Source organism: Alligator mississippiensis, chromosome 15, assembly GCF_030867095.1.
Source record: "Alligator mississippiensis isolate rAllMis1 chromosome 15, rAllMis1, whole genome shotgun sequence".
Lineage (NCBI taxonomy): Eukaryota > Metazoa > Chordata > Crocodylia > Alligatoridae > Alligator > Alligator mississippiensis.
In genome coordinates, this window is record NC_081838.1 from 912057 (window position 1) to 937516 (window position 25460).

The 25460-nt window shown below is 52.6% G+C and overlaps 2 protein-coding genes across 3 annotated transcripts in view; both read right to left on the reverse strand.

The window, feature by feature from the left end:
- Positions 1 to 821: 821 nt before the first annotated feature.
- OVOL3 (ovo like zinc finger 3) lies at positions 822 to 3278 on the reverse strand. The gene is made up of 4 exons (XM_059719012.1): positions 3176 to 3278; positions 2616 to 2791; positions 1813 to 1996; positions 822 to 1463 (listed from the first exon to the last, which is right to left on the reverse strand). The coding sequence occupies exons 1-4, from the start codon at positions 3276 to 3278 to the stop codon at positions 1174 to 1176; spliced, it is 753 nt and encodes a 250-aa protein (XP_059574995.1). The 3' UTR covers positions 822 to 1173.
- A 5133-nt stretch (positions 3279 to 8411) lies between these two features.
- The window catches only part of WDR62 (WD repeat domain 62), a 35558-nt gene continuing 18509 nt past the window's right edge, over positions 8412 to 25460 (reverse strand). Inside the window, exons 19-30 of one of the 2 annotated variants that reach the window (XM_014599331.3) lie at positions 24918 to 25040; positions 23234 to 23355; positions 22001 to 22053; positions 21506 to 21703; positions 20832 to 20983; positions 19061 to 19179; positions 18293 to 18445; positions 16838 to 16961; positions 14488 to 14599; positions 13209 to 13275; positions 11943 to 12007; positions 8412 to 8979 (exon numbers count right to left, since the gene is read on the reverse strand). In XM_014599331.3, coding sequence (XP_014454817.2) covers positions 8713 to 8979; positions 11943 to 12007; positions 13209 to 13275; positions 14488 to 14599; positions 16838 to 16961; positions 18293 to 18445; positions 19061 to 19179; positions 20832 to 20983; positions 21506 to 21703; positions 22001 to 22053; positions 23234 to 23355; positions 24918 to 25040 — 1555 coding nt within the window. In that variant the 3' untranslated portion in view covers positions 8412 to 8712. Of the gene's footprint in view, positions 8980 to 11942; positions 12008 to 13190; positions 13276 to 14487; positions 14600 to 16837; positions 16962 to 18292; positions 18446 to 19060; positions 19180 to 20831; positions 20984 to 21505; positions 21704 to 22000; positions 22054 to 23233; positions 23356 to 24917; positions 25041 to 25460 lie in introns of both variants that reach the window. The other variant, XM_059718643.1, reaches the window with a different exon arrangement.

Genomic DNA, 25460 nt, shown 5'->3' on the forward strand with positions numbered 1-25460 from the left:
ATTGACTTCCATCAACCACCACCCTCTGGGTCCGACCACGGAGCCAGTTCCCCAGCCAGCGGATCGTGGTGAGGCCGAGAGTTTTTCCTAATCTCCAACCTCAACTTCCCTTGCTGCAGCCTGAGCCCATTGCTCCTTGTCCTGTCGTCTGCCCCCACTGAGACCAGCCCAGCTCCATCCTCTTTGCAGCCCCCCGGCAGGGAGGTGAAGGCTGCTATTCAATCCCCCTCAGTCTTCTCTTCTGCAGACTCAAGCAGCCCCGGTCCCTCAGCCTCTCCTCACAATGTCCCCTAGACCCCCAACCCTTTTTGTTGCCCTCCGCTGGACTCTCCCCTTTGTCCACGTCCTTCTGGTAGCAGGGAGCCCACGACTGGACCCAGTTCTCAGCACCTAGGTCACAAGCCGCGCAAGCGGGGGCGCTCTGCAGAGGTCAGAGTCCAAGACCGTGCTCCGGGTACTATCGGCCCTGTCCGAATCCTCCTAGACCAGAACAAACCCTCTTGCTTGAAAACTATCGGGCCCCAAAACCCAGAGAACACCTCTGCTTGCTCTGGGTAAAGCCCAGGGCTCTGCTAACGTCCTGCCACCGCAGGGCAAGACCCTGAGTAGGGGGACAAGACCCTCCAGGTTTTAGTCCCAGCAGGAGCACGAGCACAGCACAAACCCAATCTCCAGCCCCGACAGCTGGGAGAGCCGCTGTAGCAACAGGAGGGGAAAAAATCCCTTCCCAGGCCCGTGTGGCAACCAGCAAAGCCCAGAAGCCTGGGAAAGCCAGACCCTCCCCTCGGCCCTGCAGACACGGTGCCTGTTAGGACGCTGGATTCCTCCCGGGACAAAGCCGTTTATTCCAGGAACCTACACAAGTACAAACCCACTGTCCCACTTTAAGCGCCCGTGAAGTATCCAGGATAACAGATCACAACTAATTCCAGGTACCTGCTATTCTCTCCAAGAGGGGAGAGCCGTGCTCTCGCTGATGCCCCTTTCCTCCAAAACTGTGTCTGAGCCCTTGGTGAATCTGTCTGAACTCTCCTGCCTGGGAGCCACGAGCTCCCCCCTTTCATCCCACACCGGGGAAAAAAATGGTCTTTGTGCACGTTTTAAACTGACGACCCGCTCGTTCCATTTCGTGACCCCGAGTTTTGGAGCAGGGCAGCACCCCCCCCCCCAGCTTCAAGCGTAGAAGCCACTGGGATAAAGCAGGAACCGGAGGCTGCCGGGGGGGGGCCCTGCCCGCTTGTGGGGCATCGCGGGGCCCGTGGGGTGGGCGCGGCGCAGGTGGCCGTGGTAGTCGGGCCCGGCGGTGCAGGTGAAGCCGCAGGCCTCGCACACGTACAGCTTGGCGCGCCGCTCCCGGTAGCCGTAGGCCTGGGGCTGCCTGTGGATCTTGCGCAGGTGGGACTCCAGAGAGCAGCGCTGCGTGAAGGCCTTCGCACACAGGTGGCAGCGGTAGGGCCTGATGCCTGCGGAGGTGGGGAGAGGAGGGGGAACGGGGTCAGTGGTGTGGATGCCCCACATGACCCAGCTGCAGACCTAACTCGCACCGTCTTGGCTCCCAACACCCATCTCCCCCCACCCTTCCTTGCTACCGATAGATCGCCCCTTCTTATGCAGCCGCAGGAAGACCCCAGGAGTCCAGGCTCTTATGGGCCTCACCGGCTCTACCTCTGCCTAACACATGGTCCCCCCTCAGCTGGGGGCAAGGACCCAGCAGTCCCGACTCCTATAGCTTCCCATCCCCTGCTCACTGGATGGCCCTCCTCTGCCCCGACCAGGGGGAAGGACTCGGGTGTTCGAGCCCCTGGGCCTCACCGGTGTGCGTCCGCATGTGCCTCTTGAGGTCAAAGGTGTCGTTGAAGCCCTTCGTGCAGCACGGGCACCGGTGCCTCTTGACGGGGCTGTGGCACTTGGCGTGGCGGGTCAGCAGGCGCTGGAGGGGGAAGGCCTTGGTGCACACCCCGCACCGGAAGTCCCCGCGCCATTGGGGGCTGCTGTCCTGCCGGGAGAGAGAAGGGGGCAGGATGCAGCCTTTGGGGTAGTGCCAGGGGCAGATCTGGGGGGGCAGCGTGGTGCAGTTGCACCCCCGTTTGATTCCAGCGCCACACGGGAGCACTGGGGAGAGGTGCTCTCCCAGGCTATGCCACTGCCCTGCTGGGGGCCCCGGGGCAAGTCACTGCTCCTTGTCTCAGTCCACCCCCCCATGTAAGAAACAGGGAAACTGAGGCAGAGCTGCAGACAGTCAAGATCTCTGGCTGAAAGGCACCACGTGACTGCAAACCCACCATCCTGGCAGTCACGATTCTAGCTCCCTGCAATCCCTTCCCGGGTGGCTTCAGCCAGGGACAGACTTCACTCCCCACCCAGCTGTCACCAGCTGCCCCATCCTACCCCAGAGGCAGCTGCATCCTAGCCAGTGGGTGGGAAGCTCTGGGCAAAATGCTTGTCGGCTGAAAGGTGCTGGAGCAGGGGGGCGCTTGGCCCTCAAGCCCCGGAGGGCAATTCCCCTCCCAAACACCAAGCTTCCAGACCTCAGCTCTAACCCGCTAGACCCCACTCCCCCCCAGACCCCGCACAGGCCCCAGGCGTCTGGGCCCACGGCTCCCCCCAGGCCTGACCTCTGTTAGAGGCTTGTCTGAAGCTTCGGGGGTCGGCACAACGGGACCAGGCCTCTGGCTGTTGCTTTCTCCTGCCTCGTCCCAGCCGCTCCTGTCCTCAGCGAGGGTCCCGGAGAACAGGGGCCACTGGCCTGTGCCCCCTCCTGCCAGGCTGAGCCCTGTGAAGGAGAGCCCAGCTCAGGCAAAGGAGCCCCCACACCGTACTGGGGACTCTTGCCCTGAGACCTGGGTGTGTTGGGTGGGGTGGGGAGGGGCAGTGGGTAAGGGATCAATGAGGGGGTGGCGTGTACAGGTGATGGGATGCAGGGGAGCAGGGGTGGGCATGGAGGGGGTGTGGCGGGGGCCTAGGGGCAGGTGTGACCTGGACAAAGCACCCATCACCCCTGGATCTAGACAGGTGCCAGGGACTTCCTCTTTTCAACCCACTTGCCTGGGGTCAGGCCCCCGCCCCGATTGAGATGCCAGCCTGGCCCCTGCCCTGGGAAACACCGCCCCCCGCTTCCTCCCCACCCTAGGTCTGCCCCAGCTGGGGGTAACGCCCGGGGAAGTGGGGCACCTACCTGGGACGTAGGCATCGCCCCGGAGACAGTCCACCAGCGCTCCCCAGTCCCGAGATCCCAGCACGGGCGCCCGCCGCCGTCTCACCAGGAAAGCCCTGGGCATGGCAGAGCCCTACAGACCAGCCCGGGCGAGACTCCAGGCAAACGTGGTGTCTACGTGGGCAGGCAGCGCTGCGGGGCCTTGCGATCGCGAGCCCGGGACCCGCGTGGAGCACCGTCAACCTCCGAGCTCTCCCGGCAGCGAGAGGGTCCTTGTGCTGCCCGCCGCGAGGTACCGCTGTCACGCCAGGGACGCGGGAGAACTCTGCACCCGTCCCTCCCGCTCTAGCCACTACCCCACAGCACCGCTCAGGCTCCTCCTCGCCCGGGTCTAACCCGGGAAACCGCAGGGCAAGGAAAAACCCCGAGCCCTAGACATGCTCTGCCTGTCTCACCCTCCCCTGGCAGGTGGGGAAACTGAGGCAGGGAGTCTATTGCATCTGCTCCAAATCACGCAGCACAGTGGCGGTCGGGGGGAAAGCCGGCTGTAAAGCGCCAGCACCTAGCTCCAGGTCCCTCCCAGGCAAATCTCATCCTGCGACTCCGTGCCCAGCCACTTTATACGCCCAGATTTGAATGGCCCGGGCGGGCTGTGAATAGGGGCCTTGGCGCTTTGCATATGCTGTACCCTGCACTGCAAACACCACCACGGCCTCCATCCTCTTCATGCAAATCTCCGTGCAGCGGGGCGGACGGTTACCTCCCTTTGTCATCCGGCTTGGTTCAAACCCGGCCCTGCTAAGTGCGGTTCCCTGGGCGCAGGACCCCCACTGGGTCTGCTGCGGCGTTTCTCAGGCTTGTCCTGGGGTCAAAAGCGACTCGGTGGCAGAGCCGAGATATGAACCCAAAAAGCTCAGCTCTCACTACTGGGCCGCCCTTCGTTGACCTCCAGCTGAGCCAGGCTGTAGTCGGCAAAACCTCGATGCAAGGACGGTCATCCAGTAGGTCGGGGAAGAACGCATGTGGAACGTGGGCGACTTACCATCACCATCTCCAGAGCCTGGAGGGATATCACCAATGAGGCCCTTGGAAAGTCCAATGGGAAGGTGGATGTACGAACACCAGCGTCCTTACTGAAGCCAACATTACCAGCACGGAGCCGGTGATTCTCAAGCACCAACTCGACTAGACCGGATGCTACATGTGGGCGCCCGACTCTCAAAACGAGCGCTTTACTCCCAGCTTGAGACCCAGCGGTGGCCGGAGGCAACGCGGCACGGCATCGAGAGCTGCGAGGAGCTGGCCGCCGAAGGCACCGCAACCCCAACCAAGCGGCGGGCTGGTTCGAGGGAGAGCACGTTGCCCTCGCAGCACAGACGAGCGAGCAGAGGAAGGAAGAAGTCGGGGAATGCCAGCCTACAGCCAGCTCTCTCCTGTGGAAAGACCTGCAACTTCATAGATTTCATAGACATTCGGGCTGGAAGGGACCTCGGAAGATCATCGAGTCCAGCCCCCCGCCCAAAGGGCAGGACGTCAGCTGGGGTCATAGGATCCCAGCAAGATAAGCATCCAGTTTGCTCTTGAAGGTGTTCAGTGAAGGCGCTTGAACCACCTCCGGCGGCAGGCTGTTCCAGACCTTGGGGGCTCGGACAGTAAAGAAATTCTTCCTTATGTCCAGCCTGAAACGGTCTTGTAGTAGTTTGTGACCATTCGACCTAGTCGTCATCCCTTGGGGCGCTCTGGTGAACAAACGTTCCCCCAGATCCTGGTGGTCACCCCTGATAAACTTATAGGTGGCCATCAGATCACCCCTGAGCCTGCGCTTTTCCAGGCTAAAGAGCCCCAGGGCTCTCAGCCTGTCATCGTAGGGTCTGCTTCTTTGACCTCTGATCATGCGCGTGGCTCTTCTCTGGACTCTCTCAAGCTTCTCCACATCCTTTTTGAATTGTGGAGCCCAAAACTGGACGCAGTACTCCAGCTGCGGCCTCACCAAGGCCGAGTACAGGGGGAGAATGACGTCCCGGGATTTGCTTGAGAAGCATCTATGGATGCAAGCCAGCGTTTTGGTCGCTTTACTAGCCACAGCATCGCATTGCAGGCTCATGTTCATCTTGTGGTCAGTGATGACCCCCAAGTCTCTTTCTTGCATAGTGCTAGCCAACATAGCACTGCCGAGCCTATAAGGATGCTGCGGGTTTTTCTTCCCAAGGTGGAGAACCTTGCATTTATCGGCGTTGAACACCATCAGATTCTCGTCCACCCACTTGCTGAGCCTGTCCAGGTCAGCCTGGATCACCCGCCTGTCTTCTGGTGTGGATGCTTTGCCCCAAAGTTTGGGGTCATCTGCGAACTTGGCCAGTCCACTTCTGACTCCAGTGTCCACATCATTAATGAAGATGTTGAACTTCCCGGGTGGATCTACGGCTCCAGGGCTGGACTAAACAAGCCATGGCAGAAATCATCCTCCAACTGAGGGATTGCCAATGGAGGCAGGGAAGCCGGCGGCGACAAAGAGGTCCATCTGACATCCACCTGTTTGACTGAAGACAAGGCAAATAGCTCTGGAAGGAAGGAGCGGGTCCTGGAGGCATCGGTTCATGGCTCCTTCCCCTTGTCTCTCTTGCCTACCCATCGTGAGGACAGCATGCCTGAAATGGTTGATGCCTTGTTGTACTTAGTGGCGCCGCAGGGGACGATTCAGTGCTCGTCTCCCAGGCATTGGCTGCAGGTGTGGGGGGGCTTTAAGCCTCCCCCGCAAGGGTTTTGGCTTCAGCCCAGGCTGGGGATAGGACTGGGCTGTGCCAATGCCCTGCAGGGGCCTGGCAGGGCCCCTCTGCTCAGGCATATTGGGGGTCAGAAAGGATTTTTCCCCCATGGTCAGATAGATACAGGCTGGGGGGGGGGCTGCCTTCCTCTGTCCTGGGGCACGGCCTGGGCCTGGGATCCCTCGAGCGTCTATTAACCACCTTTTAGGGCAGCTGGACATTGGCTGCCACGGTCCAGCTGCTTTCCCTGTGGCCGGTTCGGGTGCAATGTCTGGTCTATCGAGGTTGACGATCATTTTGCTAAGAGTTTAGATGCTGGATTTGTCTGGGCTGGTTTGGACGGGGCTGATCAGCTGTGGCCCCTGGAGGTCCCTTCCAGCCCCATGGCTCTGGGGTTCAAGTGTCCTTGAATCTCTTCGTTTGTGCACCTCTAGGGTGGTGACCATTGGCAAGCTGGGAGTACCGGACCTGTTTCAGGATGCCGGTCATCATGTCCTGTCCTACCAAGCTGTAGGCTTGCAGCACAGGTCCCAGTCCAGCCGAAGCGGGTGCTGGATCCAGCATACAGGGGGTGGGTGGACTGTCGGCCCAATCCAGCTCTTCATCCAGCCCCTGGACTTGTTCCCTGACCTGCGGAAGTAGGTTATTCTGACATGCCCTGCCTCCCCCGCAAGCATCAGATGGAGGCAGTAGGGGCTGAGAGGCACTCACAAGGCCTCAGAAGGGGGAAAAGGAGAGATCAAAAACGGTCCCTCCCATCCCAAAAGATCATCCATGGATCCATTGGGATCGCTGGCTCCGCGGTGCTGGGACAGAAGCCAAGAACGCCCTGCTCGGCTCCAGGGGAGGCGATCTCCGCCCCCGGCCCCCTAGACGGACGCGTCCCTAGGCTCTTTGTTAATCAAATCAAGGGCAAACGCCCAGAAATCAAACTGCTCGCAAAGCTGTCCAGGGGAACAGGGTTATTCAAATCCAGCCCGTGGAGAGGGGATATGGAAATGCAGGGCTGTTTGAAATCAAAAGGATTTGCTTTGTATCCGCTCAGGGTCTTGGCAGGGAGCTCAGAACTGTGGCTGGGGACCAGTCCCTCCCAGTATCGCTGGTCTACACCGAGCTGGGCTCTCTGCCCGTCTCAGGCTAACCCCCTGGACCAGATCAGGCGGGGCCAGTCTTCCGCAATGGGAGTACCAGAGCCAGCCCCGATCACGTCTGCAGCCTGGATTCTTCTCTCCGATCACAGGAGAAGAGAAGTGGGGCTGCAAGGGACCTCCAGCGCCGATCTAGGCCCCGGGACCAGTTTCAGTCTCTGGCTTATCTGAACCTACCAAGTTTCGCTGGCAGCATCTCACCCATTACTGGCTAGCTCTGTTCAGGCCTGCTGCCCACAACTGCCTGCGGTCTCTGTTAAATGGTGGTAACTCCAGGTCCCGTCTGCATTCTTCAGTATCGGTCCTATCAGACGACACGTGCCCGTGCCCGTGCCCGCCAAGATCACGCAGCACCCCTCGTCACTCAGCGCAAGGGTACACGCAGGAGGCACGACCACCACAAATCACAGCCTTCTGCAACCAGTCGAGTCCCACGGCCACCGTTTATCCCTAGAGCAAGCAAAATGCCATGCGAGCGGTACCCATACAGGTGCAATTCTGGAAACCTGCCGAATGGTTTTATGTCAATTGTTATGCTTCCGTGCCTCAGTTTCCCTCCCCCCCGTAAAACAGAGACAGTTGTGGGACCTGTTTCAGCTCCCAAAACAGATCTCGTACTCCCAACCCACTGCTCTAAAGGTGGGAGGAAGAGATTCCAGGATGCACCTTGAAGGCTAGTCTGAAAAAAACCGCAATATTAACATCAATACCTGGGAGACTAAAGTGCCAAACTGTCCCGAAAAGTGCCATGATGTAGGACAAGGCAGCAACTGTTTTGAACAAACTCAGCTCGCGATGGAGGCAGATCAACAAGAGAAATGAAGCTATGACCTGACGTCACCAGGATCCACTGCTTCCTCCCGGGACTACTCATCACGACAGCAGTCAAATGTGGATCTTGTATCGGCCGCCTCTGTCACCTCCACTCAGCGATGACTCCCCTATTTGTGGGAAGGCTGTCATCCTCGCATAGAGAGGCTGCCATTGAAAACGGAGGTATAATCAAAGCCTCTTTGGACAGTGTTTGGGGATCCTGACACAGCACCAGAGTCTACATTAGGCTACAGAGCAGCCTCCAGATGGGTCACCATCTGCATCATACGTGGGCAGGTCTAGAGCTGAAAGACTCCGATTTCCCATCTCCAGAGCCATTCAGTCCCCAACGTTTATTTGCCAAAGCCAAACATCCATGCCATCATGGGTCACCCTGTCTGCTAATTGCCTTGGTATTGAAACTCTCTAGCTGGTGCCCACAGGGGTGGGGAGATCAAGACAAGACCATTATAACGACCGACTGTTTCTTTCTAGCTACTGGCTCCTGAAGCAGGAAGAGCCGTTCACTCATTTGGGTAGGAACACGTTTATTTTAAAGAGGCCTGGGAAACTGCCAGGCTCTAAAATCAAAAACTCTTCCATTGGAGAGTTCAAACACCAGCTCACAAATGCACCAACATAAAAATAAGAACAGGTTGGAACAGAGAGAGAAGTCGTCAGGGCCTTGTTTCTGATGCTGCCATCCGAGTTTTCTTCCAAAAATACAGGGGAAGAAGAGCTACTCACAGCAGTCGGAGGTAGAGACCAACATTTAAAACTCACGTTTCAAGCTCCTCTAGAAAAAGCCACCCACAGACCTGTCTGCTGTCTCTCAAACCACCTCTGGTTTGTTACTGTCGTCGAGTTTTTTCTGGACGATTCTCACCAACGACTCCGAATAATACGTCAGGAGAGAAAGCATCTCATTGTCATGGGGACCTTTGAGAGGAGGGAAGGGGCTCTCTGTAGCTGTGGCAACATCGACATGGGTTTTGACCCTTCGGGAATCCAGTTCGGTTTTCATCCAGCAGAAAGTGCTGGCGAGGAGGGGCTGGATCTGGAGCTGTTCGTCCTCAGTGGATTCTTTGGAATAAGCCACCTATAAAAAGAAGGCAGGGACTCGGGACACTGTACCCTCACATACCACGTGCCCCCCAAAAAGACATGTGTCCTGTTTTTGGGAAGAATAAAGGTGCTGGGGCCTGTTTTTGGCAGAGTAAAGAAAAAAAAAGATTTTTTCCAAGTTATGTCCACACACAGCAGGAGAAAGAACATGAAAACTGCCATGGACTGGGTAAGACTAAGGGTCCGTCTTGCCCAGTCTCCCGTGTCGCACAGCAGCAGAGAGCGGAGCTGGAAGGGGGAGTGAACTGGGTCTGAGCAGGGTTTTCCCCCCTCTTCCCCTCTCCCTTGCAGCCTCCAAGTCCAGGAAGTTCTGATGCCGAGGCCGTGCCCCACGCTCAACCGCTCCCAATGCCCCTTTCCTCCAAGAATGTCTCCAATCCCTTTTTAAATCTGGCTAAACTCTGCTTCTCCCACACCTGGTGGCCACGAGCTCCCCCCTTCATTCCACGCCGGGTGGAAATGAACGTCCTTGAGTTTGTTTTATACGGACCGTCTTCTATTTCCACGTTGTGACCCCTTGTTCTTGTCTGCTGAGACAGGCAAGAATCAATCCCTACAGACTTTCTCTTCCCCACTTCACATTTTGTAAACCCTTGTCCCGTCTCCCGCCCTTTCTATACTGAACAGGCCAGGCCTCTTTAGCTGCTCCTCAAAGGGAAGCCCCTTCATAGCACTGATCATTCTTGTTGCCCTTCTCTGGACCTTCTCTATGCATTTAAAACAGTGGTTCTTCACCTTTCCATACTCCAGCCCCCCCTTGGTTAGACTTCAGCCTCACTCTTCCCACTTCGAAAAATGCCAGCTCTTTGCTTTCACTTGTTTCTTGACTACAAAAAAAATCCTAGACTAATTCTTCCATTGCAAAGAATTCAGCTAGCTCCTTCAGGGCAGGAGAGTTTGGACACTCTGGATTCCCACTGGAAATCTCTGGGTTTATCTTACAAATCATACGCAGGCATCTGCACACCTAGCAATGGGGTCTTACAAAAGTGCCCGCCCCAAGTGCAGTGGGCACCCCAGCTTTCAATGGGAACCGAGTGCCTAACTCACTCAGCTGCTCCTGCAAATCCTACCTAGGTACTTTTGTAGATCTGGACTGAGACTAGTCACAAACATGTGACTCTGCCCAGTGGAGATGTCCCAAAGCCATGCAGTTATCAGGGCGGGGACTGCAGCGGGACAGGGACATCAAAGCCGCTGCTAAGCCCCTTGCTCAAGACGGCAGTTTCAGCAGTGGAAGAGGAATGCAAGGGCTTAGTGGGTGCTTGTTGCTAGACCACTGCAGCTTCAGGCCTCTGTGGAGCAACCAGAGGGATGGCAGAGAGGCAGGTTGCCACAGACCTGCCTACAACAAGATTCATAGTAGAACGTAGGTATAGCGATGCCGAGATTGGCCCCGACCAGTGGGCAACTGTCTGTCCGCTGACCACCAGGTTCACAGGAAGGTACGGCTGGAAGGGACCTCAGGAGATCATCTGGTTCAGCCCTCTGCTTAGGGGAGGGTCATCCCTGCCTAAAACCAGCCCAGCTACCGTCTCCATAGAGCTGGTCATCTCTGAAGATTTCTAGTGGGCGCTGAACTATCACCTAGACATCACAAGTTGGGCTGGTCCACGTGAGGCCTCCCCAGTGTTGAACATAGTGGGAGAATCACCGTGCGAGTGACGGCCCTGTTAACACAACCCAGGATGTTGTTAGCTTTTTTTTTTTTTTTTGCAACAAGAGTGTACTGTTGGCTTGTATTCAGCTAACGCTCCACTAGAGCTATAATACCCCGGTCCTTCATCGCAGTACTGCAGCCCAGCCAGTCAGTCCCCAAGCTGGATCTCATAGATTCATAGATTGTAGAGTCGGAAGGGACCACAATCAATCATTGTGTCCGAGCCCCTGCCCCTGGCAGGAAAGAGGACCCAGGTCAGATGACCCCAGCCAGGTGACTATCTAGCCTCCTCTTGAAGACCTCCAAGCTACGTGATAGCACCACCTCTCTTGGCAGCCCATTCCAGATCCTGGCCACCTTGACTGAAAAATTTCTTCCTAATATCTAACCTAAATCCCCTCTCAACTAGTTTACACCTGTTATTCCTAGTCGCTCCCTGGGGCGCCCTAGTAAACAGCGCTTCCCCTATTCCTTGTTGACCTCCCCTAATAAATTTATAAGCGGCCACAAGATCTCCCCTCAGCCGTCTCTTGTGAAGGCTGAAGAGATTCAGCTCTCTCAACCTCCCCCCGTAGGGTCTATCACGAAGGCCACTAATCGTGCAAGTAGCCCTCCTCTAGACCCTCTCGAGATTTGCCGCATCCCTCTTGAAGTGCGGTGCCCAAAACTGGACGCAGTACTCCAACTGCGGCCTCACCAGCGCTGCATAGAGGGGGAGCATCACCTCCTTTGATCTATTAGTCGTGCACCTGGTAATGCATGACAAGGTGCAATTGGCTTTGTTGATGGCCTCATTACACTGCCGGCTCATGTTCATCTTGGAGTCAATTATGACTCCAAGATCCCTCTCTGCCTCCGAGCTGCTGAGAAGGACACTCCCCAACCTATAGGTGTGCTGGGGATTCTTCCTTCCCAGGTGGAGTACCTTACATTTATCTTTATTAAATTGCATCCTATTTCTCTCTGCCCATTGATCCAACCTGTCCAGGTCAGCCTGAATCTGCTCCCTGCCCTCCGGTGTACTAACTCTGCCCCATAACTTGGTATCATCAGCGAACTTGGAAAGGGTGCTCTCCACGCCCTCGTCCAAATCTGTTTTGCGCAGGTTGTGATGCCATTTCCCCTCCACTAATCTACAAATGATAGCAACCGGCCACCAGGAATTCAACAAGAGCAACAGGTCTAGCAACAGTATTTGTGATGACAAGGGCAAAAAAAATGGGTCATGTCTGACGACTTATTGTTGGTCTATCTAACTAGTTGATCTTCCCTCTTACCTTGTCATAAAGCTGCAGTGTCTCCTGGAATTTTGCATGCAAGCTTCTGATGAGGCGTTGTGTTTCTAAGAGGGAAAAAAAAAAAGAGATGGATTAACTTGGGATGTTCGGTTCTCACAGCTGCAACCTTCGGAGACAAAAAAAAAAGCTTTCACCAAGCAGCTGCATTGTACAAACTGTGGTGGCTGGTTTCACTTGAAGGCAAATACTTTAAAACGACAGTACAGAAGAAAATGTACTGTCAAAGAGAAGAAGAAAACGACAAGCCACCACTATGTATTTCTGCCGACTTCCTGGCAGGTTTCTGGACCACAAAGTCAAAATCAGAATAAGTCTACCAGGCAAAAGGAAGACCCATACAGAAATGGAAGAAGCAAGGCAGAGAGCTAATGAACTGCTGAAGGAAAACTATTTTCTGTAAGGATCTTGGCAATAAAAGTATTGTTTCTATTGGAGGCGTATCTGTGATGTATCTGGCATTGAGAGGAGCAAAGCTAGTACAAAGGGACACTAAGGATTAAAAAAAAAAAAACAAACCTCACCAGACTTTGGGTTTATCTTGGATCGCACTGTACAAGACATCAAAAACAAACCCAGTTACACAACCAGCTTGGGTGGCAATTAATGCTAATTAAACCTGATTGGAAGGAGTGGACGTTTTCTTGGATACTTCACAGGTACTTAAAGTGATCAAGGGGCTTAAGTCTCTAGGATCCCAGAACAAGAGGCCTTGTCCTGGGAGAAATCTATCATCTGCTTTACCCTTATGAGAAGATCTTTCTAAAGAGAGAAGAGCAAACCGCACCATCTTGTGGAAGTCACGAGGCAAGGCAAGAGCAACTAAACAACGATCCTGGCTATTTGAATCACAGCACGCTGCTGTTTGAAGTGATATCAGCTTTCAAAAGCGTTTAAATCTCATTGGTGTCCATGGGATTTAGGAGCCTTGAAAAAAAAAAAAATATGGATGCAGGTGCTTTTGGATAATAACCCAAAGGTGAATTAATGGAACTTTTTAAAGGTCTGTATTACAGCGTTCCTCCAACATGGAGAGACACGACAAATCACAGTTCTCTGGAAGAAGCCAGAGAAGAGTTGCACCTTATAGACTAACCGAATCTGACATGCATCAGCTTTTGTAAGCAACAGCTCCACTTGGAAGAGAGCTCACAGTTCTTTAGAAGCGGATTACAGACAGACTTAGATCACCCACAGCTCTCTGCCGCGGAGAGGCACGACTCATCTCACCTCCAGTCAGTCTCTTACCCGATGTGTTGTACGTCTTTGACTTCGGGTTTTCTATCATCTCTGGGGGCTTTTCCTCTGGTGGCTTCTGAAAGGAAAATTCATAGAAATGTTGGAAACCAGGTCTGACCAGAGATCCTAACTTGCTACACAATTTGGAGGCCACGTTGGGTTGACTGAAGACCCCAGAAGCCACAAATTCAACTCAGTTCTTACGAGGCTCCCTAACTTTCATTTAACTGGTATTCAATAGCCAAGCATAACTATAACCATCTTACCAGGAGACCCAGAAGGTTTAATGTTGGGGTGTCCAACTCATCCAGTCCTGCCAGGCCAGATCCAGGCAGAGCAGCAGCAGGACAAGTGGTGCTAGCAGTGGGGGTGTGCACAGCCATTGCTCACCCCCTCACATTCCCAATGGGGCTCCACGCCCCAAACCTGCCCCCAGCATTCCCAGCTCCCCTATGAGCCCCATGGACCACATGGACATGGTCACGTTGGCTGGATCTTACCCATGGTCATAAGTTTGACACCTCTGGTTTAACATATTTGAGTCCATTAGGTTTCCTGCTAAGAGCCCTGTACTTCCCACAGCACAATCCTGACGTAGTACAGCTATTTCTCTATCTTTGGATCCTTACAGAATCAGAGAGAAGTAAGGCTAAAGGGACCTCTGGAGCTCATCTACTCAAACCCTCTTTGAGGTTGGGATAGAGGCAGGATCACCTCTATCCCAACCATCCCAGACAAGTCCTTGTCTAACATATTCCTAAAAAAATACATGCCAACCCCACCGCCCAGCCATAAGGCATGTTGCCCAAAGACCCCACAGTGAAGCAGGTGGATGAGGGCTGTCAGTGTCCCATTGCTACACAGCTTGTTTAAATGCACTTGAGAGACACTAGGAAGATGGCCACCCCCAAACACAGGAGGCAACTACTGCTGCCCCCGCTCCCTTCCCCATGCACACCACAAAGTAAGAGTCCTTCCTGGTCCGCTGGGTGGAGGGACAAGACCCTCTAGCCGGGAACCTTCAGGTTTCAGTCCCAGCAGGAGCACTGGCACAGCCCAGTCACAATCCCCTGCCTTGAGTGCAGCCAACACCCAAATGAACCAACCTGCCAACTGCTTTCCAGGCTCAAGCCTTCACAGCCAGCCCGTGTAATGTCTGGGTGTATGGTCACTAGAATCGGGCTAAAAGTACCTATAGTGTCACATCTTTCCCCTGAAGAAATAAAGCCCTATTTCTCAGTCACCGATCTACAGAAAAAAGGAGTCTCTTTAGAGGAGACAAAGGTACCTCTGGTTTCTTGGACTCGCCAGGTAATTTATTCTTTTCGTTGCCGTGGTCTTGTGCTTCAGTGCTACTCTGAAACGGCGGGTGTGGCCTTGGAAGAAAGGCAGCAGCAAATCTGCATGCAGATACAGGAGCCTCAGTCAAATGCATGTTATCAGCCAGACCAAGAGAATCTTTCCAACTGACCAGGTGTTTTTAACATGGGAAAGCACGTTAACAGGCCAGGGGACAAAGGTTTGTCTGCTTCCAAACGTGACAATCTTCTGTTAGAACACAAGAACTGTTGTGTCCTGGGTCAGACCAGAGAGGTCCGTCATACCCCGTCTGTGTCACACCACAGCAGAGCAGATGCTCAATGGGAGAGCTGGGGATGACGACGCTTTCTTCCCCACTGTTCCTCTCTCCCTTGCAGCCTGTAGCACTTAAGGCCCAGGAAATTCCGACTCCGAGGCTGTACCCCTAACTCCTGTGCTCAACAGGCATTGATGCCCCATTCCTCCAAGAATGTGTCCAATCCCTTTGTGAATCTGGCTAAACTCTCCGCTTCCCCCAGTATTACACAGTAAGGGTGGCAGCGAACTCCACCCTTTCATTCCATGCGGAGTGAAAAAGAACTTCCTCGTGTTCGTTTCAGTTCCATGCTACGACCCCTGGTTCTTGTATTGCGAGAGACCGTCAATAATGGAGCCCTCTTTACTTTCTCTTTGCCATTTAGTATGTTATAAATCCTTCATATTTTGTAAACCCTTTGTGAACCTGTTCCAGTGGACAACAGCTAAGCTCAGAGTTTCTCCTGGAGTCTGTGTGTGTTACTTTGTGGACCTCACCTTGTACTTGAGAGCTTGAAGGAGATAGTAGTTCTACCCTCCATCTGCAATACCAAAGCATCTAATGGATTTCATAGAATCACAGAAAATGAGGGTGGGAAGGGACCTCCGGGGGTCACATCTAGTCCAACCCCCTGCTCCAAGCAGGATCAGCCCCAGCTACGTCATCCCAACCAGGCCTTTGTCTACCCGGGTCTTCAAAACCTCCAAGGATGGAGACTGAACCACCTCTCTGGGGAGCCTGTTCCAATGTTTCATCACCCTCCTAGTGAGAAACTTTTTGCTAATATCCAACCTCAACTTTCCTTGCTGTAGCTGGAGCCCTTTGCTCCTTGTTCTGTCATCTGTTCCCAGCTCCATCCTCTTTGCAACCCCCCTGCAGGGAGGTGAAGGCTGCCATCAAACCCTGCCTGTCTGCTCTTCTCTAGACTAAATCAGCCCAGTTCCCTCAGCCTCTCCTCACCAGTCATTTAAAGCAGACTAGCCATACGGAGAGTCAAGGAGACCTTGTTCCTCTAAATCACTTAAACAAGTTTGAAAATCTCCCCCACAACCACTGTTTCACCACCCTGACTTCCATTTGAAAACTCCTGTGAATACACTTTTCAAGGACTCAAAAATACCATTGTGCAATGAAACGAAACTGGATATTCAGAACGCTCTGTCAGGCAAGATAAAGTCCCTATTCCAAGAAATCTGAAGCCTGAGTCAGTCACTTTAAACACTCAAGGTGATTATCACACTATAAATATGGTCTACTGCAGTGGTGGCCAACTCATGGCGTGGTCAGCCTGTGTGTGGGGCATACAGCAGACCAGGCAGGGAGCAGAAAGCGCAGCGGATCAGGTGGGGGAAGGGGATCGGAGTGGCATTTGTAGAGGGTGTGAGGCTAATCTGTAGCCAAAAAGCTTGGCCCCCATTGCCCTAACTGGGACAGAGTATTACTAAGGGTACGTGCATATACAAAGGTACCCCAAGGTAAGCGAGGGAGCAGACACACAGTAAGGTAGTTATTCTGAGGCAAATGCCTACGGGCGGTGGTTTCCAGCCTTGTTAGACTCACAGTCCTGCCCTCAGAAAATGCCAGCATTTAGCTTTTGCTTGGTTCCAGCCCTAAACTTCTGTGAATCTGTGGTTTTTGACTAAGAAAAAATTCATAGAGCCATTCTGTCACACAGAACTCAGCAAGCCCACAGAAAGGCAGAATGGTTTGGAAATGCTGATTTTCTAGCTGAAATCTCTGGGTTTATCTTGCAAATCATGCAGAGGCATTCAAATATCTAACAGAATTAATATTGCGTGGTGCCCTTCAAAGGATCAGATAGCACCTCGGTTAAGAATCACTAGCTTACACACACACTTCAGCCCTGTGGTAGATGTCACGGAGCTTGCACACCAGCGAAAGTGGGGTACAGCTGATGCAAACTTCACACCTTCCTACCTCACAGTAGCTCGGTTTGTGTGATCGCACCCCCAGCCCCCTCCAGCATGGTATTTTGGGGCTGAGAAAGCCTGCCCGCCCCCACCTATTTTTCTGGCAGCGTGAAAGAAATCTTGCAGAAATGCTCAAGCGTGGATTCAAGAAGAAGTCCTTCTCCTCATCCCTTTCTTTAGGCGGCTTCAGATCTTTCAAGCAGCCATCAAATTTTTCTGTGGCAAAAAAAAGAAAAAAAAGACAGTACTGTTTAGTTAAGAGTTCCTGACTCAAAAAGCATCCAAGCCAGCACACAGGTTGGGAGAAGGGGGATAGATGGTTGTGATGAAAAGAAGTGTCAGACGTATTAAAACCATGGCTGACAGGGCTTTACAGCCATTAGCCAGTTAATCCTCCTGCTACAAAATTAAAAATGAGCCTTGACGACACACAGAAAGCTAGATTAAGACTTTACAGTGATCTTTTCCTCAAAAAAATACACCTTGAATGCATTCAGCAATGATTTTTGGGGGTGATCTCTTATTGGACCACACATTCATTCCAAAGGAATGGAAAATAATGACAAAGGAAAAGTTCTAAGAACTGGGAGGCCATCTGGCTTAACAGGTAGAGCACTGCATTGGGATCCAGGAGAGAGATCCAGTCCTGGATCCAAGATTAAATCAGCAAGCTGCTTCCCTCCACATATGCCTCAGTTTCCCCCCCCAATAAAATGGGTATAATGATCCCAATCTTCACAGTAAAGGGCTTTGAGATACTCCAATGAAAAAAACAGTCCCTAGTATTGACATAGATCTTAGAAATGTAAACGCGTTTGATGATGACTGCGAAGATTTGCATTCCAGAAGAGAAATCATATGCAGCACAGCTATTGCCTGGATCCTAGAGGGAGTCACGCCTTCAGGATCATAACTGCCTATGTGCAGGACGCTGAATAAGCCCCAACTCTGGAGCTGGATGCTTTAATGCCACACTCTATCAGACTGGCTTTAAGGACAGTTCAATACATGGGTGTGATGATGCACCACAGTGCTGACAACCTCCTCATGTGTGCAACACACCCGTGCACCCAGGATGAGGACCTGGCAAGCATCAACGATACAGCAGTTGTGTGGCTCCGCCACATTAATGAGGTGTAAAGGGGGAAACAAAGTATACGAGAGACAGCAAGCGAGTGCAAACTCCAATGCAGGCAAATACAAGTGTTTCACAAACAAAGCAATTCAGCAAGCTACTTCCAGAGGTGATATTCCCCCCCAAAACCCACAACCAGGCAGTTAATCCAGGCCGTAGCAATACATTATCTTCCCGGGATGCGTGCGCCAGCTGCACTGGTTTGAAATTTGTTCTGCTGTTTGTTTCTGCTGCGTTTGAGGAAACGGGGCTCTGTTCACAAGAGAAAAATACATACGCCAACGAGACACCGCTAAGAGCACTGTTGTTATAAGTCAGCTATTACTCATTGAAAACCTAATAAGGCTCCACAAGGCAAACCACTGCCGTTGCCGCTTTTGATCTTCATGATTTATTTGCATCAAAGCGTTACCTTCTGCTGGGGGGTCTGTCAACGTCTCAAAATGATGCTTGAGGTACTTTTCTTGTTCGGGGGTTTGGGGCAGAGAGACATTTCGTTGGAAATTCTCATCCACATCCATTGTTTCTACTTCCACCTCCGCGTCCCCGTCTGAGACCGCAGACTCTATGGTGACATTGCACGTGCCAAGGAAAAAAGAAAGAGGTGAGCTGCTGAGGTGCACCAAACCAGAGCAACACAGACAATATTTATATTTGCTTCTAGACGCTGAACCAAAGCATTTCATCACATCTTTAAGTAGCCCCTAACTCTGTGGTTCTCAGGCTCGTTAGATTCAAGATCCCGCTCAGAAAACGCCAGCTTTTAGTTTCCACTGTTTCTGACTACAGAAAAATACCAGAGTGATTCTCCGGCTGCAAAGAACTCAGCAAGCCCACAACAGGTTAGAATGCTTTTGGGGGGATGGATTTGCATTGGAGATCTCTGGATTTCTCTTGAGAATCGTGTGGAGTGGTTTGCACGCCTACTTTGGCACCCTTAAAAGGTTCTTGCAGCGCCCCAGCTGAGAATCACTGCTTGTTCTGGTCACAGACTTAGCTACACACAAGATGCCAGTCTTTTACTGGATAGAGCTCACCCCTATAAAAAACAATTGTAAATACATAGCCAGTTGTCACAGTTTAACAAAAGATTGTTTGAGCCCTTGTCTCCTGTTTGGTTTCCCATGTCTGTATTTTAGCCTTCCAAAGGGCGGCAAAGCCATTGCGTTTTCCTCGTTACCTTCCTGCTGCAGATCAAAAGTAGAGGCTTCAGAATCCAACGAAACTACGGAGGAAGCTTTATCTTTGCTGCCCTCCTTCTGATAAATGGGCTGAAGAGGCAACTCTTTTAAACTTGTCCTTGGGAGGAAAAGGAAAAGCAAACAGTTAGCCACACAGATGGAAGGAAAAGTAGCAGAGGGACGGGATAGGGCAACAAGCAGCAACTACTGGCAATTAACTTGGTCTCTTTCCTCTTCACCTATCTGCCTGATGGACACGGCAGGGGAAAAAGAACCAGCCCATGGTGGAAGCAGGTCTACCAGAGTCTTCTGATATGAAGCTGAATTTATCATCGATTTATTCAGACCCACCCACCAGCCCTGGTTTGACCCACCTGGTACCTTCAAGAAGCCACATTAATAAATAGCTATCTGCCCTACTTGGACTGTAGAAGAACTGAATATTAAATAATGACAAGTGACGGAGGCGAGGGTAGCTACCTCCATGGCATACCAATATACAGGGGGACTACACTCAAAGAAAGGCATCTCTGGAGATGGTTTCTAGCCCAGCCCTCTGCTCAAGGCAGGATCAGTCCCGTCTAAACTATCCCAGGCAAATCTTTGTCTAACCTGCTCTTAAAAGCTACCAAGGATGGAGATGCCACCTCTCCTGCACTGAACCACCCTCACAGCAAGAGAGTTCCTCTCAGTCTCCACCCTCAACTCCACTTGCTCCAATTTAAGCCTGTTGCTCTTTTCCCAACCCATGTGGTCAAAGAGAATATTCCATCACAATCCTCTTTATAAACCACCCTTTGGGTATTTGAAGACTTATCATATCCCTCCCCCCAGTCGTCTCTTCTTCAGACTAAATAACCCTACCTCTTTCTGCCTTTCCCGTCGTGTTTCTCAGACCTCCAATCATTTTTGTTGCCTTTCCCTGGTTTCTTCCTTGAAGTACAAGACCCAAAACTGGACACTGTTCTTCAGATGAGGCCTCACCAGCACCAAATAAAGTGAAGAATCACTTCCCTTCAGTGCCAGATGAAGTGATCCCTACCAGTGCTTTGGGAAAGGTGATTCTATATCCCACCCCGCTGCCCAATAAGATCTATTTGTTAGGAAGTCCTGAACCCTGCTCGTTCTTTTTCGTTATACTGGGGGTGTCACCACACCATTCTTCATGATCCTCTGCTCCCAGAAGCAGTTCAGTCTAAATCACAACGATTAGCATGACAGAAGCGGATTGCGAGGGATGGTTTCAAGGGAGATGAGATGCATAGGCCAGGGATCACCCCCATGCTAATAAAGTGACCCCAGGAAAAAGCAAGGGTCGCAGGCCAGGACTCAGTTTCCCTGCTCTGTTGGACAAAAGATCCTTATCTCAGAGCAAAGGGCAAGAATACAGACGCTGGACCTTAACCTGTATAAAGCCCCCAAGACAGAGGGACGGGAGGCTGGAACTTGCTTCAACTATGAGGACGGATTCAGAGAGCCCCGGGGCCTCGCCACCCAGCAGGGAGTATGTCTGTGTATTCTCTGCTGTATGCGGTTGCTTTGGTAATGCTGCCCAATTGTATAGTCTGGAGGAACTTGCTTTAGCTTCTCTTGTACTTCTCCAGATAAAATAAAAGCCCCCAGAAACATCCTTTCACGTAACAGATTAGTCCCACTTTAGAAATCTGATTGGGGACCTTGATACAACTCTACATATAAGGTTTTAATTTTAATAAGCCGATACACGCACATTTCATCACTTTTTTCCTTTTTTAACATAGCAAAACTCACCGGTCACCCTCCAAGAAGCTGTCCCCAGCCTGCATGGAGCACGTGCTGTTTTCAGTACTTTCGAGAGATTCGACCTCCTGATTGGCATCCTCCTCCAGAAAGATATCCGGGGGTTTGAAGTGGTCAATGATGTTGCTTGGGGAATTCTCTGTCTGCAGTAAATACAAAGCCACGTTTCTCCCAGAACAGTTTTCAAGTTGTCTGATGAGCTGCAGCTGGATGTGGTTCTTTATGCAAGGTTGTGAGTGCCCAAAGATTAGATCATTGGGGCCCAGACTTTTTGCCCCATGAGCTAGATGGCTGGTGCTATATCTATCCACAGGCCAGATTGGGCACGTGGACTCTATCTGGTGGGCATGGCAGGGCATGATCCAGCCATTGGGGGGGGCGCGAGGGAACAGCGCCCAGCCCTGATCCAGCTGCACAAGGCGTCGGACTTTGGCACCAGGGGTGGGACAGCAGTACTGACTGCCCTTGTTCCCCACTGCTGTATTTCTGAACCCCTGGGCCAAATGCCATGGCTCCTGGGGCCGCAGATTAGACTGACCAGTAAGCAGCAAGCACAATTGACAAGTGACAGTTGCTGAGGTTTAAAACTAATCCCGAACCCCACATCTTTGTGCCCTCCTTGTGAAGGTCAAAAACATCCAAGCTCTGAAGTGCAAGTCACTGACCTGCAGGAGCAGCGAGTCCAGATTCTTCGGTTCCAGCTCGGTGTCACCCACGAAGCTGTTTTTTATGGGGGTGAAGTAATCTGCGTCCAGGAGGGTTTTAATCGGGTCTTTCTCGGCCCGTTCAGCCCATCGGCCTTGCGGCTGGTAATCCACCCGGGGCAGGTATGTCATGCTGTCCAAGTTATCAGCCTCTCCCAGCTAGGGAAGAAGGTTTTAAGAATATAAGTAGTGCCATGCTGGACTCAAACCAAATGGTCCATCTAGCCCACTACCCTGACAGCAACAACAGCAAGGAGATGTTTTATTTTGCCCCATGGGCCAGGTGGGCAGGAGCCAGCCAGATCCGGCCAGTGGGCCCAATCCGGCCAAGTGGAGGTGGGCAGCCTGGCCCCAGAGAAGGAACGTGGCAAGTCAGCAGCTCTTACTTGCAAGAGAAATAACACACACAGGGTCTTAACCCAGCCCCTTCATACAGCAACAAGTTCTCCAACTTACCAGTCTCTTTGCCCACATCGGCAGTTTGCCATTGGTCAGTATGAAAACAGGAGCTGGAAAGCGAAACCGGACGAGGCATTAAATCATTATTTATGACAAAGCCATGAAGCATCCGCTGCAGGGAAGGGAACAAAGCGTCCAGTAAAATCCAGACCTCCAGACTTCAGATCCTGCGACCTAAATACAGGATTGTACTTGACTCAGTACGTCCCTGTGTGGTTAGGGAGAGCTTTTATTTTCCCATCAGGCAAACTGGCAAGGATCTGAAGAGAGGCTTGGAGTGAGAGTAGGGAGGCAGAAAGGCAGGTCATAGGATCACAGGAAAGTAGGGCTGGAAGGGACCTCAGGACATCTAGCCTAGCTCCATGCTCTAGACAGGACCAGCCCTGACCAAGCCATCCCCAGCATCTGCTCTTGAAGGAGATTCCACCACCTCTCTGGGTATAACTGTAAATGGGCCAGGTCCTATTTCGCCACAGTCCAGGCTGTCCAGCTTCAGAGCATCCAAGGCTGTGAGCTGTGCTGACCCCTCCCTGCTCCCCTGCCCCAGTCTCCACAAGCTGTCCTGTGCTGTCCCTGGGGGCTGGGAAGGGAAGTTGGAAGAGAAAAGGGGAGCCCAACAGCCAACGTCCCGCTTATATAAAAGGTTGTAGCATACACTCGAGAAATCCCAGATAGAGACCATGCCCGTTACAGAGGAAGGCAACCCCCCCACAGTCCATACTAGTGTGATTAGGGGGTAAAATCCCTTCCTACCCCAATGTAGTGCTGAACTAGCCTAAGCAGAGGGGCAAGACCCTCTAGCTAGGACCCTGAAGGGCTGGTCCCAAGCAGGAGCATTGGCATAGCCCAGCCCCCAGCCCCAACCTGGGCTGCAGCCAGCACCTAGTGCCTCTGCGGCATGCTTAAAGACACCCTGACACACGAGGCAGAAAAGAGGGGAATTCCCTCCCAGCCCCACACAGAAGCCAGCAAAGCCAAGGAGCAGGGGTCAGCAACCCTTTGCCCCCAGGAGCTGCTGCTTGTGACCCAACCCTTGCCATAGGCCACAAATCTCCACGTACCTCCCCCCACCCCATTGATCAGCAGATGATGTGCAGGGAATAGATGGAACGAGGCAGGAGGCAGGACCCCAGAGACAGCCTCTCCGCTGTCTCGGCTCCAGCCTGCTGCATTCCCAGAGCTGCCACGGGCTGGATCCAGGAGGCTGTGGGGACCTGAGCTAGAGCGTGCCTGTATCCGAGTCGTCTTTGGCAGGGGTCTGCAGGGCGGACCCTTCTTCCTGCTCATCGGTTTCATCGTCAGCATTCGGGGGAGACCTCATTCCACTGGGTACGGCCACATACGTCTTCCGCCTGAGGGTTGCAAACGTAGTTACCAGCACCCTCGCTTCGTGCTGCCTCCTTCCTCATTGCACCCACATGTAACTTCATAGCCAAAGACGTTAAAGAAAAATAATCGAAGAGGATATATGGGACAGATCCAGGACTTGGCAAAATGGGGTGCGGGAGCAGGCACCTATGCTGAGGGCCACCAGCTGCATCCTGGATCGGGCCACTGGAGTCTCTGGGGACTTTTTTAAGTCCCCCAAGCAGGTAGGACTCCCCCCCTCCCTTCCCTTCCATGCTCAAAGGTGCACCCGTCCCCACCCCTCCTGCCTGCCACTACTGCTTTCCCCTCTGGCTTGGGGAAGGGGGAAGCTCCAAAGCCTGCTGCAGCCGGGCTGTGCAGAGGCTGGGCTCAGCAGCAATGGGCAGGAGGGGAGGAGTTCTTTCTCCCCAGGCCTGCTCTTGGGGGAACCCCCCACCCTGCCCACTGCTGTTCCCAGCAGCCTGACTGAAGAGGGCAAGAGCAGCTTTGAAGCTTCCCCCACTCTGGGACAGCAAGGAAAGCAGCCATGGCAGTTGTGGGGTGGGGACACTGTTGAGCAAGGAGGGGAAGGGTAGTGGGGGGTTCTTATGTGCTACCACGGTGTGGTCCAGTCCAGGAGGGGGGTGTAGCTATGCCACTGCACCCCTGTCTGAATCTGCCCCTGAGAAGGCCTCTATGCCTAGCCCCAAAATACCAATCAGAGCCCAGCTAAGTCAGGCAGGCAGGAGGCACACTCTCCTAGCTCTCAAGCATTCAGAAGTCCCTGCCTGGATTCCTGCAGCCCCGATGCTATGACTGGCCAGTATGTGGGCCAAGGCTGCTGTTCTCAATGTTTGGTATTATGTGCCTGGTTCTGGGCAGCTAACGAATACGCCTTTCCTCCCGTCTGGCAGCTCCCCTGGCTGGATCCAAGCAGGTTGGCAGCTGTAGCAACAGCAGAGCTTGTGGGTGAATGATGGCAGGGGACCAAAAGCCCTAGGCTCCCTCCTAGCTCTTCCATTTAGCACCAATGCCCCATCCCACACCTATCACAAATTGCTCAGATAACGCCCTGCCCCTCAGTTATTCCAGCAAGCCCAGACACCCTCTGGTATACGCCTCATCTACCTCAGCTCAGTTACTGTATTCTCTTGCATACAAAACACATTCCTTCCCCCCCACCCCAACACACAGCCGCTGGAAATTAGGCTGCACATGACATCCAAGGAAATGCAGTAACAGAGTGGGAGTCAAAGGCAACTGGATACAATCCACTCCCCCAGTCTGGCTACAGAAACTGCTGTGCCTCAGCTGGATAAGCCTCAAGTCACTCTGCTCAAGAGATCCTTGACTTGATCATCCTCAGCTTTATAGTTAAGTGGTGGCCACCTCCGTGTCCTCCTTCCACAGCCACTTGAAGAAGGGTATGAACCTTAAAGTGGCAGATTATGCCCATGTGCAAGTGTGCACTCATGCAAATGAGTTCATCGCCCAATTTGCATAAAACAAACACACAGCTGCACAACACTCAGTGACTATTACAGTTAATGAAAGCCCGCTCCCATACCTGATTTGGTTAAAACAGTTTAGACCCCGTGCTTTTTTCTGCCGCTGCGTCTCATCAAGTTCGATCAAATGCTGGTTCATAGAGTTTGTAATCTCCGGGCCAAGTAGCCAAATAAACACGCAGCTGGAAAGGGGGAGAACAATTAACTTCCTTTGAATCTCAGCAAAGGAATCTTTCAATTCCTAGTAAAGACTAGCCAACAGTATTCTAGTCCAGCTAGCTAAAGACATCCAGAATCATTTTATGAGTACAAAATACACCTTGCGCTAGGCCAAAAAGTCTTTTCTCAACTGCCAGAGCCAGCAGGAAAAAAACCATCCCAAAACACCCATCAAGAAAAAAACTAGATTCAAAGAGCAGGTGTTTCTCACCTGCTCACAATCAAAATCAATGCCAAGCAGGCAGATCCAATCTAACTCCCAGCGAAGTTAAACTTGGACCTATAATATTCCACTGACAATGCTCCACTAGTAGCAGAAGTAGCCAGAACTGCAGCATTGACAAAGTGTTGTGTTAGCCTCCATCAAGGGATCTACCCCTACT